This window comes from Nycticebus coucang, chromosome X (assembly GCF_027406575.1).
Source record: "Nycticebus coucang isolate mNycCou1 chromosome X, mNycCou1.pri, whole genome shotgun sequence".
NCBI classification, from domain to species: Eukaryota; Metazoa; Chordata; class Mammalia; order Primates; family Lorisidae; genus Nycticebus; species Nycticebus coucang.
In genome coordinates this window covers 159,689,147-159,704,225 of record NC_069804.1, presented here as the reverse complement: position 1 = coordinate 159,704,225, position 15,079 = coordinate 159,689,147, and the positions used below count along the sequence as shown (strand labels likewise).

Here is a 15,079-nt window from a genome sequence, read left to right as displayed (position 1 = left end):
CTGGGGGGTCCTCCTCATAAAATATTCGCCCAGGCCGATTTCTTCAAGAATTTTCCCTGCACTTTCTTCAGTATTTTTATAGTTTCATGTCTTCAGTTTAAATCTTTAATCCAGTGAGAGTCTATCTTAGTTAATAGTGAAAGATGTAGGTCCAGTTTCAGTCTTCTACAGGTCACCAGCCAGTTCACACAGCACCATTTATTAAATAGGGAATCTTTTCCCCACTGAATGTTTTTAATTGGCTTATAATGGTAAGTAGCTAGGTTCATCTCTTGGTTCTCTATTCTGTTCCATACATCTACCTCTCTGTTTTTGTGCCAGTACCATGCAGTTTTGATCACTATCAATTTGTAGTATTATCTGAGGTCTGGTAGTGCGATTCCTCCTGCTTTGTTTTTATTTCTGAGTAATGTCTTGTCTATTTGAGGTTTTTTTCTGATTCCATATAAAATGAAGTATTAGTTTTTCGAGAACTTTAAAGTATGACAGTGGAGCTTTAATAGGGATTGCATTAAAATTGTATACATTAAAATTGTATATTGCTGGGCGGTGCCTGTGGCTCAAGGAGTAGGGCGCCGGTCCCATATGCCGGAGGTGGCGGGTTCAAACCTAGCCCCGGCCAAAAACCAAAAAAAAAAAAAAAAAAAAAATTGTATATTGCTTTGGGTAGTATGAACATTTTAACAATGTTGATTCTTCCCAGGCATGAGCATGGTATGTTTTTCCATTTGTTAACATCTTCAGCTATTTCTTTTCTTAGAGTTTCATAGTTCTGTTTATAGAGATCTTTCACATCCTTTGTTAGGTAAACTCCCAAATATTTCATCTTCTTTGGCACTACCGTGAACGGAATAGAGTCCTTGACTGTTTTTTCAGCTTGACTATTGTTGGTATATATAAAGGCTACAGATTTATGAATGTTGATTTTGCAACCTGAGATGCTGCTGCCTTCCTTGATCACTTCTAAGAGTTTTATAGTAGAATCCCTGGTGTTTTCCAGATATACAATCATATCATCTGTGAATAGTGAAAATTTGATCTCCTCTAACCCTATATGGATACCCAATTGCCTTTTCTTGCCTGATTGTCATGATTAAGACTTCCATTACAATGTTGAAAAGCAGTGGATTCAATGGGCAACCTTGCCTGGTTCCTGACCTGAGTAGAAATGATTTCAATTTAACTCCTTTTAATACGATATTGGCTGTGGGTTTGCTGTAGATGGTCTCTATCAGTTTAAGAAATGTCCCTTCTATGCCAATTTTCTTAAGTGTTATGATCATGAAAGGATGCTGGATATTATCAAAAGCTTTTCTGCATCAATTGAGAGAATCATATGGTCTTTGTTTTGTATTTTGTTCATGTGATGAATTATATTTATAGATTTACATATTTTAACCAGCCTTTAGACCCTGGGATAAAGCCCACTTGGTCGTGGTGTATAATTGATGTTGAGGCGGTGCCTGTGGCTCAAAGGAGTAGGGCGCCGGCCCCATATACTGAAGGTGGCAGGTTCATACCCAGCCCCGGCCAAAAAAAAAAAAAATTTGTTTGATGTGTTGCTGTATTCTGTTTGCTAGGATCTTGTTGAATATTTTTGCATCAATATTCATTAGTGATATTTGTCTATAATTTTCTTTTCTTATTGGGTCTTTTCCTGTTGTGGGGATCAAGGTGATGTTTGCTTCATAATGTATTGGGTAGTATTCCTTCATTTTCTCTATTTTGGAAAAGGTTAAATAATATAGGTACTAGTTCCTCTTTAAAGGTTTGGTAGAATTTTGATGTCCTGGGCTTTTCTGGTCCTGGGCTTTTCTTTTTTGACAGATTTTGTATAGTTGATGCTATTTCAGAACTTGATATAGGCCTGTTCAACATTTCCACTTCATTCTGGCTAAGTCCAGGAAGATAACGTGCTTCTAAGTATTGGTCTATTTCTTTCAAATTTTCATATTTCTGAGAATAGAGTTTCTGTAATATTCATTAAGGAGTTTTTGAATTTCTGAGGAATCTGCTGTTATTTCGTCTTTGCCATTTCTGATTGATGAAATTATCAGTTTTTCTTTGCCTGGCTATTTTTTGTTGCGGTTGTCATCATTATTTTAGCTGGCCCGGGGCCAGATTCAAACCCGCCAGCCTTGGTGTATGTGGCTGGTGCTGTAACCACTGTGCTACAGGCACCAAGCCATGAACATTTGTTTATAGGTTTTTCTTTTATTTTTAGGTGTATGATCCATGTTGTGTTAATTTGTTATATGCTTGTGTAGTGTATGGTGTGAGGTAAGGGTCCAACTTCATACTTTTGTATGTGGATGTCCATTTATCTCAGCACTATTTGTTGAAAAGTTTATTATTTCTCCCATTGAATTGTCTTGGTGTCTTTGTCAAAAACTGGTTGACCACAAATGTAAGGAGTTATTTTTGGACTCTTAATTAGGTTTCATTGATTTATGTCTATTCTTATTCTATTACAACACTATCTTGATTACTATAAGTAATTTTTGAAACAGGGAAGGTACATCCTCCAACTTTGTTCTTTTTCAAAATTGTTTTAGTTAGGGAGGCAAGAGCGGGATTGGTGTGCTCCCACTTCATGGGCAAGATGTAGGGGTATATGACACACCTCCCGGGGGTGGGACACAACAACAACAGGGACTATACCTAACAAAGGCAAACATTAGAACCAAATTCTTTGTACCCTCAAATTAACCTGGAATAAAAAAATTGTTTTGGTTATTCTGTGCCCTGTGCATTTCCATGTAAATTTTAAAATGATTTAGTAACATCTACACAGAAGTCTGCTGAGATTTTGATGGAGGTTGCATTGAATTTAAAGATCAATTTTTGGAAATATTGCTATCTTAACAATAATTGTTTTGGTTATTCTGTGCCCTATGCATTTCCATGTAAATTTTAAAATGATTTAGTAACATCTACACAGAAGTCTGCTGAGATTTTGATGGAGGTTGCATTGAATTTAAAGATCAATTTTTGGAAATATTGCTATCTTAACAATATTGCATCTTCTCATCTGTGAACCAGAAATATCTCTCCATTTATATAGCTCTTTTAACTATTTCTTTTGGTAATGTTTTATAGTTTTCAATGCACAAGTTTAACACTTCTTTTGTAAAATTTATTTCTCAGTATTTTTATTCTTTTTGATGCTGTTATAAACCAAATTGATTTCTTAATATCATTTGCAGATCGTTCATTGCTTGTGTATACAAATCCAGTTACTGTTTATGTATATTGCTCTTCTATCCTTCTACCTTGCTGAACTCATTTATTAGTTCTAATAGTTTTTCATGGGTTCCTTAGGATTTTCCACATATAGGATCATGTTAACTGTAAGTAAACACAGTTTTCTCTTTTTAAGTGTAAATTCTTTATATTTCTTCTTCTTGGCTCATTGCACTGACTAGAACAGTATGATATGGCATAGAAGTGGCAAGAGCAGACTCCTTTATCTTGTTCCTGGTCTGAAAGGAAAATATTCAGTCTTTCTTCATTTGGTATGATTATTATGATGTTAGCTGTAGGATTTTCATAGATAATATTTATTGGGTTGAAGAAATTCCCTTCAATTTCTTGTTTGTTTTTGTTTTCTATTCTTTTGTTTTTTCACCATGAACATATGTTGGATTTTGCCCAATGTTAGTTTTGCATCTGTCTAGATCAGTGGTTCTCAACCTGTGGGTCGCGACCCCTTTGTAACAATGAAAATACATTGCGGAGTAGGGCGCTGGCCCCATATACCAGAGGTGGCAGATTCAAACCCAGCCCTGGCCAAAAACTGCAAAAAAAAAAATAAAAATAAATAAATAATAAAATAAAAATTAAAAAAATAAAGTAAAATAGAAAGGTTGAGAACCAATGATCTAGATGACAATGCGTGTTGGGCTTTTTTCCATTTTTTCTCTTAATGTAGTGTATTATATTAATTGCTTTTCCTATGTTGAACTGACCTTACAATCCTTAGACAAATACCACTTGGTCACAGTGTGTAATCTTTTTTTGTTTGTTACTATATTGAATTTACTAGTATTTTGTTGAGGATTTTTCTTTCTGCATTCATGAGGGATGTTGCCTTATATTTTTCTGATGATATCTTTATTTGGTTTTGGTATCATGGTAATATTGGCTTTGTAGAATGAGTTTATAAATATCTCCACCTTTATTTTCTTGAAAAGTTTGTAGAATTGGTATTTATTTCTTCTTCAAAGATTTGATAGAATTAATCAGTGAAACCATTTGAGTCACTGAATTTTAGTGGGATTTGTACATTTATCAATATTGGTAGAAATAAAGAAAAAAGAAAATAGCAATTGCTTTGGTCTTTAAAACAGTGGTTATACATATATGGAAATTTTCATTGTATTGTGATTTCAAAATATACATATAAACCTCACCTCTAAAAGTGAATATACTATTTGTCTAAAACAAATGTAAAATCAAGATAGAAGAGAAAAAAAAATAGTCTTCTAGTAATCAAAGTAGATACCCCAGTGTCCATGCTTTTACTCAATAGGAAAGCACCATAGAATTCTATGGAGAGTCTATTTGCCCTTACAGAACATAACATGCTAACAGGTTTGGATATCTGGACTCCCATTATATGTTGGATTAGAAGTCCTAATTTATTATGAAGTGTTCTAAACTTTGATTTCAGGGGACTTCAGTGACCATAAAGTGATTCATGTACATCTGATAGAGAGGAAGGATGCATAGAAATTGTAAAGAAAAGAATCCCCAAATCAAAACAGTCTGAGGCCATTTATGTTAAGAGCAGATAACTCTAACTACCTCAATTGCCTTTGTAGGCATACTGCTGTAATAGATGTTGATAATGGATACACCTAGAAAAGAGTAAATTATGATCTTGGATAACTTCCAGTTATTTGGAAAACCCAAAAGATTCATCTACTTGGGATTCTATATGGCTGGGGATTTACTAGATTCCTAATTTACAGTGTGATGACTTGGCCGTGATTGGTTTGCATTGTAGTTGACATTTACATTCCCCTTTTTTGATAATGTATCAGATGGATTGAGATTGGGGGGCTATATTAGTTTGCTATGGTTGCCATAACAAAATACCAGAGACTGTGTGGCTTAAATGACAGAAATGCTATTCTCACAGTTCTGGAGGTTAGAAATCGAAGACCAAGCTGTAGGAAGGGTTGTTTTCTGCTGATGACCTCCTTGTTGTGTGTTCACATGATCTTTTTTCTGCTTTCTCACATTTGTGCTGTGTCTACATTTTCTCTTCTTATAATGACATCAGTCGTGTTGGATTAAGGACTGCCGTAATAGTGTCAATTCACCTTCCTCACCTCTTTATAGGCCCTATCTCCAAACATAGTTGCATTCTGTGGTATTGAGTGTTGGACTTCAACATATGAACTTGGTGGTGGTAGGAGGGGGCCAAAATTCAGCCTACACTACCCTGTTTCCCTGAAAATAAGACATTCCCCGAAAATAAGACCTACTTACAGGACAGATAAGACATCCCCTGAAAATAAGACCTAGCGCATCTTTGGGAGCACACCTTAAAATAAGACACTGTCTTATTTTCGGGGAACCAGGGTAGCAGCTGATTGGTAGTAGGAGAGATCATAAATGGGACATGGGAAAAAAAACATCTAACAAAATATTCAACTGGAATCTTGGAGCCTTTAAAGATCTACACTGGCCTGTGACTTTCTATACTGAGACCTCATAGCAACCCTCTGATTCTGATTCAAAAAGGGGTCAGTTCCCCTCTTCCCCCATGGAAACATAAATATACATAAAGCATGGGGTGAGAGACATGGGACTGCACTGACTGCAAAGAAAGAGCTGTTTGAAGGAGGCCAGAGGGTGTGCTCAGTGCTCCACTGCCTAACTCCTAAGTGGTACTGTGAAAAATGTTACTTTTTCTGTCTTGCAGCCGAACTGGGAGACTTTCATGAAGAAACAGATAGGAAGCATCTGGCGCAAACCTGGTACTTACCAAACCAAGACTGTTTAGAGAGTAAGATCATGCACTTTCATCAGAAGCACATGTAAGTACTTTAAATGGGACCTGCTTCCCCGATTAGAAAGCACTAAAGCTGGGGACAGCCTTTTGAAAGCAAGCCCTTAAGCTTGAGAAGCTTCAGGCTCAAGAAAACGCCGAGCTCCTCGTGGAGTTCTCAGGGTGGAAGTGTCATTCTTCCTGCATTTATTAGGCTCATAAATTCTTTCCCTTTTCAGTGGCAGGAGCCCAGCTGAATCTGACATTCTGCTACTGGACATAGCAAGGAAGCTGGACATGTATGGCATCAGGCCTCACCCTGCCAGCGATGGTGAAGGGATGCAGATTCACCTGGCTGTTGCTCACATGGGAGTATTGGTGTTGCGGGTAACAGCTCTTTCTTTTCAAACCCTTCAGCTTGGGGGCAGGGAGTCATCTCAGATCAAACTTGGTTGTTCTTTCCTAAGGTGATTCCACCTCTCAGTCTTCTCACCAGCTGGAAAAGGAAGTAGTTGGTCATATTTACTTGTAATTGATAGCAAATCTATTATATTTACCTGTGGTTGTATGTCAAGTATTCATGACAAACTTATAAATATGGTTACCTGTAGGGAATGGATAGATGGGGACAGAAGTAGGAATGACAGTAGTAGGAGTGAGATTTCATAACACACATATATATATTTTTTATTGTATACCTTTGATTTTTCAATAATGTGAATATATTCCCTATTGTACAAACATCAACCAAATAAAAACTAAGCTGTTTGGGCAGACCAGGAAAGCCAAGGAAGTTTAAAGGAGTTAGAAATGGGTATAGGCTGCAGTAATTAAATAGAAGATGTGCTAGAGGAGTTTCTATGTGAGCTGGCAAGAAGGCTTGATTATGTGGAAGGCATTTTGCATAAAGAGAATGAACACACTACAGGAGAAATGTACAGAGTTAGATGTAAGAGTGTTTTGTGGGAGCTGTGGGAGTATAGGTTGTGTATTCATTATAAACAGGGCAGTGAGATACAGCCAAGACTTGATGCAGGCAGTGAGAAGCTACTAAAGGTGTTTGGACAAATGGAGTGGCAAAAGAAAGAGGACATTTTTTTTTTTAAACAGATGAATCTGGAAACACAAGAAAGGGATGAGATTAGAGAAGCTATTACAATAATCCTTTCCTATTGTGATCTCTCCATGTGTCTAGAAATTTTCTCCCGGCCTACCCCTTCTTGCTTGCATTCCAGAATAGCCTTGTATTCCACCTGCAATGGCTTCTTTGGCCATAACTTCTACATAGTGTGACTTGATCAGTCTGTACAAGAGAAGGGTCAAGCCTGGTCCCATTCATGAAGTGCATTTTTCTATCAGGTTTTCACTGTCTTACAAACCAACTTGTGCTGATACATTCTGAAATCAGCCATGTGTTTCATTATAGGGAAATACAAAGATTAATACTTTCAATTGGGCTAAAATCCGCAAGTTGAGTTTTAAGAGAAAGCATTTTCTTATCAAACTCCATGCCAACATCTTGGTAAGTAGCTTTATAATATATATATTTATTTTACTTTGTGTTCACTTGGAATTTTTTTGTTGTTTCTGTAGATGATTTAAATACAAGTGGTTAGAGCTGGCTGTCCCTGAGGGGTGATATGCCTTCTCTTGTGCTTCTATAGAATTCAACCAGAACTTTAGTCCCATTTTTACTAAGGCAAAACACTAAGAAATATGATTGGCAGTTTAGAATGAAAAAGGTAACTGGAAAATGGGGTGACCGGGCTAAAAGGCAAATCTCCATGTAAACAATTTTTTTTGCAGTTTTTGGTTGGGGCCAGGTTTGAACCGCCACCTCCAGTATATGGGGCCGGCGCCCTACTCCTTTGAGCCACAGGCGCCACCCAATGGAAACTATTTTTTAGGGATTTGATAAGTCAAACAGGAATAGCTGGATCCAGGACCATAGACATATTGATTTGTTGTTATCTGCTCGATTTTACAAAATATGTTCACCACTTTCCTTAAGCAAAAATTATTGAACACCTACTGTATGACAAAGCCAAGCAGGATGAGGGAGGTGGGTATACATGTAGGCAAAAGAAGCAATTATTGGGGAAGGCTGCTTTGTATAGGTGAGACGATGGTGCTAGAAAGGAAGTTCCCTTAAGACCATATAAAAATGACAAATGTGTACTTAGGCCTACTGAAGACCTAGAAGTTTGGGCTTCATTCTCTGGATGTTGGCCTTATGTAAAAGTGTTTACTTAAGCAGTTCAGGAGACTAGATCCAGTGTGAAGCTCATGGAGAGCTCCAGGGGCTGCACATAGGAATCCTAAAAGGGGTAAGAAAAGGGGATCAGTGCAGTAGGTTGAAAGTGTGACTGGAAACAAGGCTGCGACGATACTGTGTAGTCTTGGGCCTATGGGGGTATATAGTCAGTCAGGGAATGGGGAAAATGTGTACTTTGCGTGTGGAAAGCCAAGCTCTCCTAGACAGATTAGAATAAGCTAAACGAGCAATACAGACTATCATAGAACAACATAGCACATAGAGGAAGAAGTGTTTCTAGCTGGTACATTAAAAAGACTCATGTACACACAAACATCCTATAAACCCTTCCATCTGTAAGGAAATCTCCTCCTACCTTCCCTTTCCTGTTGGTCATTTACAACTTCTTGTCACCTTGAACAGATGCCCTTTGATGTTCATTTTAACATAATTTACAACTTCATAAAAATGTTCCTGGCAGAGAAGAGGGAGGGAAAAAGCATTTAAGGTGAAGGGAGTGTGCAGAGCAAGATTTGCTTCTTAGAGAAGGCTCTGTTTGTGAGCAGTAGCCCTGTCTGTTCCTCGGAGGGTTGCCAATCATTAGGTTTCAGTAGGTTTGAAGCCTGCAGGGAGCCAATTGGAAAATCAGAAGGTGCATGGGCTGCTGGACGGATACTTTAGAAGAGGTTGGGATTTGAAGGCCTTTGATATTCTTGGAGCATGTGTTGCTTGATGGAAATTGGTTTATACAGGTTCTGTGCAAGGACACCTTGGAGTTCACCATGGCCAGTCGAGATGCCTGCAAGGCTTTCTGGAAGACTTGTGTAGAGTACCATGCTTTCTTCAGGCTTTCTGAAGAGCCCAAATCAAAGCCTAAAACCCTACTCTGCAGCAAGGGTTCCAGTTTCCGCTACAGGTAATTAAATTTCGCACACAGGCAAACTACACACATTGCTTCTTTTCAATAATAACATGGGAGACATAGGAGTTGTTCCAACTCCAGAAGCCATAAAGAATCCATTTCAATCACATCAAAGATTATACCCTTTGCTGCTCATTCTCTGTGTGACACATTAAGTCAATGTTTCTTAACAAGGAGGCAGGAGAATGGGGACACCTTACCTAAGGGGTAGGATCAGAATCTCAGCAAGGTGGGGGGGATATAGGCAATTTGAGAATATGTGCTCAATAAATCTATTGTTTCCCATATATCCAATTTATGTGCAAGCCATGGAGAAGAAAGCTCAACAGCATTCTTTTGGTGTTAAAATGTAGAATGACAAAGTGCTGGAGGGGATAAAGGATTAAAAAGATTGAGCAATATAGCATGGAGGCTCCTCACTGTAGATCATACCTCAGAGGAATAGAAGAAATGAGTTTGAATTAAGATCTGGTTTTTAGTATGTGAGAGAAAGAATAAACAGAATGTAAGAATGTAAAAAAAAATAATAATAATAAGATCTGGTTTTTACCTGAACACACCAGCCTACAAATTTTTTGGAAGAAGTTTTCAAAACTCTTAGCTAAGATAAAAAAAAAAAATGTGGATCAAATGCTTCCACATGAAGGGTTTTTCTAATCGTGGAAACTTGCCTTAGTCAAAATTGAGATCTAAAATCCTTACATATTTCTGATGGAGTCATTCCAGACCGTATTCTATAAACCTCTGCCTTCTTAAACAGATGATACTGAACATATTTTGCCCTTTTCTTAATGACCTGAGTTATTACAAACATCGCTTATTATCTTTTGCAGGCAGCTGTAGTGCAGTGATGGCCTCAGGGTGGGGGAGGCATGTCAGGCCCTGCACTTCAGTGATAAATAGCCCAGACTTTTGGGGTTTTATTATTCTTGTGATTTCTTTTCTGGCTCTTGTGTTTCTCCCAGCAGTAAGCTGGCTTTCTTTACTAGCATATGTCAGATTGGAGCAATCCTCTGCTTCTGTTTAGTTAGCTGTTTTTCTTCTACCATGGATTGAGAAACCAGATAAATAACCTCATTAGAAGTAGTATGTAAAATAAGAGTCAGTTGACTCTGATTTTGAGGCAGAATAAAGGTCTTTAAAAGAAAGTATGTTAGTTTCAAAGCCCCGAATTTTTAGTTGTTTATATAACCCTGTTCAGAAGCATTTTAAAAATGCTTGGCTTCTGAGGAGTTGAGGTTGCTCTCTGCCTGGTCCTTGGCTAAGTAGGTATTATCATTAATGCAGTGTCCAAAGATTCACAACATATGTCATCCATCCAGACTCTTTGGGTTTTAACAACAACAAAAAAATGATGCAATCAAGTTTTAGTAGCCTATTGGCTTATGACTGGGATTAATAATTTTTAGCTTTTCCTTATAATAGTGGAAGAACTCAAAGGCAGCTTTTGGAATACGGGAAAAAAGGGAGGTTGAAGAGCTTGCCATTTGAAAGGTACATGCTTTTGTTTCTGTCTCTCATGTTGATTTAAGTTGCAGTTAGAGGTTTATATGTATCTTGGTATTCACATGAAGGTCATTTCGGTGACTTCTCTGTTTGGGGATTTCAGGAAACAGTATCCATCTCAGTACCATGAACGACAGTGCAGGTCCTCGCCAGACCTCCTCTCTGATGTGTCAAAGCAAGTAAGATTTCTGAAAATTCCTACTTCTTTAGATAAATGTAATTCATCCAAAGTTCAAATGCTTCCAAGAATTGATTCTGCCAGAATCCCAGTGTGTAAAAAGGTTACTCAGTTGGAGTAGGTTAGCCTCCTGGGGAGGTCTGTCAGCTCAATCTTTCCTGCCAATAGAAGACCATTTAGTAAACTATCGATGGTGTGTACTTTCTAGATTGGAAGGATCTGATGCACCTTCAAATTTCAACCTGTATTGGTAACATCTTGCAAAATGCAGATCCCAAAGAATTTTTATGGCTTTGAATTTTTAAACTTAGAGCTCTGCATCTTTACCTATGAAAATCTTAAGGCTGAGAGGAAGGTATAAGGTCTTGGGTTGAGGTTTTAAAGTACTTTTACTGTGTAATTATCTAACTGAAGGACAAAGTGTTGATCTCCTGGGACTGTGAGATGATGGCTTCCTTTGAAATTTATAGTATGAGCCTTGTTAATTATTTTCCTCTTGCTCTTTTTAAAAAAGTAATTATAGGTCTCATAAACTCTCTTGCTTTCATTCAAGTAACAGGCAGTTTTTATACAAAGGCATCAGAGGTATAATGATGAAAGGGACCAGTTAGTATATGAAGCTCTCATGCCATTCATAGCACTCCCGCGCACCATCTTATAGAAAATAGGGAAAAGGCTGAAACAGCAAAGTTAGGACACTTGTCTAAAGTCACACAGCAAGTCAGAGACAAAGCCAGGACTAATAGGCAGGATTCCTGGTTCATTAATATAGCTACCAAACCAAACATTTATTTATTTATTTATTTTAATTTTATTATTAAATCATAGCTGTGTACATTAATGCGATCATGGGGCACCATACACTGGTTTTATAGACCATTTGACATATTTTCATCACACTGGTTAACAGCCTTCCTGGCATTTTCTTAGTTATTGTGTTAAGACATTTATATTCTACATTTACTAAGTTTCACATGTACCCTTGTAAGATGCACCGTAGGTATGATCCCACCAATCACCCTCCCTCTGCCCATCCCCCCCAAACCAAACATTTTAAGTACATAACCGTCACAGTTTGGAAGGGAGATGGCATTGAGAAAGAATAGCATCATGTGTACTTTGTCACACATAAATTGGGATGTGGTGTAAGTTGTCACCCTTTCTGTATGTATTTATCTACCCTAGATAGAACCTGGATTGAAATGATTGTGTCAAAAACTACCTTTTCAAAATTGGAGGCTCATTAGATCCCCACCCCCACCCCAACCAAATGTCTTTTTCTTTCTTTCACCAATGTGTCCTTTTTCTTAAGGTGGAAGATTTGAGACTCTCTTATGGTGGTGGGTACTACCGAAATGTGAATGGAGTGCATGCATCGGAGCCGGGACTAGACAGCAGGAGGAGGAACTCTGCAGTGGAGGTGACATTTGCAGCTGAACTGGAGTATTCCAAACCAGAGGCGGATCCCACATTTTTACATCAGTCCCAAAGCAGTTCCTCTTTCCCTTTTATTTATATAGACTCTGTCTTTAACACTGACCCCAATCTTGACCCTGATCCCAGAGATTTCTTTGAGAGAAGTCCGCTAAGCTCCTTCCAAACAAGCTGTAAGTTTGATGACAATCAGATGAGCACATCTTCCTGCCTCACAAGCAAAGTGAGTCCAGCGAGGCAACTAACTTATACAGATGTGCCCTATATTCCTTGTACTAGTCAGCAGGTTGATATCATGCCTCCCCAAGTCTTTTTTTATGTGGACAAGCCACCTCAGGTGCCCAGACGATCTCCAATCTTGGCAGAGGAAAGAATAAGGGCAGACAGCTGTATAGAGTCCATGGCAATGAAGTCAGCCAAAAGAAGCCCAAGGAGTATCAGAATTAAGAGCTTTCAGCAAGACCTTCAAGAACTTCAAGAAGCAATGGCCAGAACTAGTGGTAGAACCAACATCAATGTAGATCTAGAAGAGGAAGACCCGAATTTAGAAGATACATTTGAATACAACATTCCAGAGCAAATCCCTAAATGGTCCCAGAGCCAATCAGACATGAAAACTATCCGTTTTCCTTTTGGGTCAGAATTCAGACCTTTAGGGCCTTGTCCTGCTCTCAGTCGTAAGGCAGACCTGTTTACATGTATGTTTGCAGAGCAGGAGTTTCCAGCAGTTCTAACAGATCAGAGTACAGCAGAAAGGAATGTAGCTAGTGAATCCAGTGATTTGGAAGCAGAGATTTTTAAACCAGACTACTATTCTTTGTATGGTAAAGGAATAAAGTCACCCATGGCCAGAATCCGCTTGTCTTCTGGTAGTCTACAGCTAGATGAAGAAGATGAAGATGTTTCTTTCAAACCATCAGCTGCTGAAGACAGGACTTTGCTAAAATCATATAATAACTTTTTAGCTTAAAAGCATAAGCACTATGAACATTTCAGGCTCAGTTCCACGTTACCACCTTAGACAAGAAATAATGAACCTTTTGTAGAAAGTATTATCTTAGTACAAATTCATTGGTGTTGAGGAAATCTTCCAATTTGGGGCATCTAGCTTCTGAAAAGATCCAACTGCTGCCTCGTTCCTTGAACTTCACTCTTCTATTCAGTCTGAAAGGATTCTGTAACATACCCTTTCCTCACCAGCACGATGGTGGGATGAAGTGGCTATGTCATATCCATTACACATTTTCTCAGAGACATTATATGTGAAGATCAGGTTCTTCAACACTGAAGAATCGTCATAGCATTGGTTGGCGTATGGAACTGGCTTCTAATGACATTTAGTGATTTAGTAGATTGTAACTGTGTTGATCATTTTGTTCTTAAACAATATTGAACAAAGGTTTCAGTCCTTACTATTTGTGTGGGGCCCAGTAAACAGTTTTGTTTTAAGTTAAAAACTTCAAATTTTATAATATATATAGGGGGACATTGTCCTCCTAAATCCTCAGGTACAGGGTGGGGGCATAGATCCTCTTAACAGAATAATGAATCTAGGACTTGGCAGAATTCTAAACTTAGTAAATTCATGAATTAATCTCTGAAGCCAGATATACACCTGATAAGGATATTATGAGTCTGATGTATAACTTCTATATTCTTAACTATCTGCTTTGTGTAATGAAAGATAATAGTTAACAGGCCAATTTGTTTATCTAATATTTCCTGCCAGAATTTATTTTTGCCATATCTTTTTGCATGTATGTAGGCAAGGAAATATCATTGCAATAAACATGGAAAATCTATGTAATTAAAAAATGAGTTATAAGCATGGTCTTTCTTGTTTTAATCAATTTCAGAAGTGATTGCTTCTTGCCTATTACTAAGGGAAGGGACATTTACAGAATAAGGAAAAGGAGGGAAGTAAGTGAAAATGTATGATATGGGGTGGAAAAGTAAAAGAGGAGATAAAAGAAAAAAGATAGTACTGATATCAGGCTGAGTAAATGAATACAAATTCTATTCTGGAATCCTTTACAATTTCCTTACTGGTCCTCCTGGAAGGTAGAACACCTTATTTGAGAACTTTATTTTGTTCATTGACTTTAATATAAAGTCCAACATATTTACAAGATAATGTAAAGTACTAACTTCAGAGAAATGATCCAATTATATAGGCAAGCTATTTTTACATATAACTTAATGGAGGAAAGATGTATGAAAGTTTCCTTACCTTCCTTGTACTTACATCAGAAAAATCCTGTTTGATATGCCTCATTCCATCCCTTTCCTACATTGTAGCACTTTTCTTTCTAGTAACTCACAAGTCTAAAGTAGCTATGTAATAATAATATACTGAAGCCCAGTCACCTATATATTAATCCTATACACGTGGATTCCTAAAGCTGTAATTAAGTTCACCCTCAAACTTTTTTTAGGAAAAACTCAAACTCTTTATGTTATTTGTTATTCTCATCTCAATTTCTAAAAATCTTTACTACATTTATGTCTGCATATGATCTCCTAATAAAACAATGATCAGGGTGACCATATAACTTCTTGTCCAACCCAGGACACTTTCCAGGGAAAGGGGACTTCTTTAATAATTTTGTCAAGATAGGAAGTAGAAATCACTGTAGCTATAATCAATAATAAAATGTAGAGTATCTTATAGTTTCCAAGAAAAACTTTGATTTTAATGTTAGAACATTAAAAGTCAAAGGAGAAATAATTTGAAAATGAAACGTCACATGAAGCCCCCACTTCAAGGAAAACAGACATCGAGGCCAG

General features: G+C 37.6%; 1 protein-coding gene across 1 annotated transcript in view; it reads left to right on the top strand.

The window, feature by feature from the left end:
* Positions 1-13,262, top strand: part of FRMD7 (FERM domain containing 7) — an 83,194-nt gene extending 69,932 nt beyond the window's left edge. The window contains exons 9-15 of the mRNA XM_053579100.1: positions 5,933-6,047; positions 6,238-6,385; positions 7,425-7,520; positions 9,005-9,168; positions 10,600-10,668; positions 10,784-10,859; positions 12,171-13,262. Of these exons, the coding sequence (XP_053435075.1) occupies positions 5,933-6,047; positions 6,238-6,385; positions 7,425-7,520; positions 9,005-9,168; positions 10,600-10,668; positions 10,784-10,859; positions 12,171-13,262 (1,760 nt within the window). The remainder of the gene's footprint in view (positions 1-5,932; positions 6,048-6,237; positions 6,386-7,424; positions 7,521-9,004; positions 9,169-10,599; positions 10,669-10,783; positions 10,860-12,170) is intronic.
* The last annotated feature ends 1,817 nt before the right edge of the window (positions 13,263-15,079 follow it).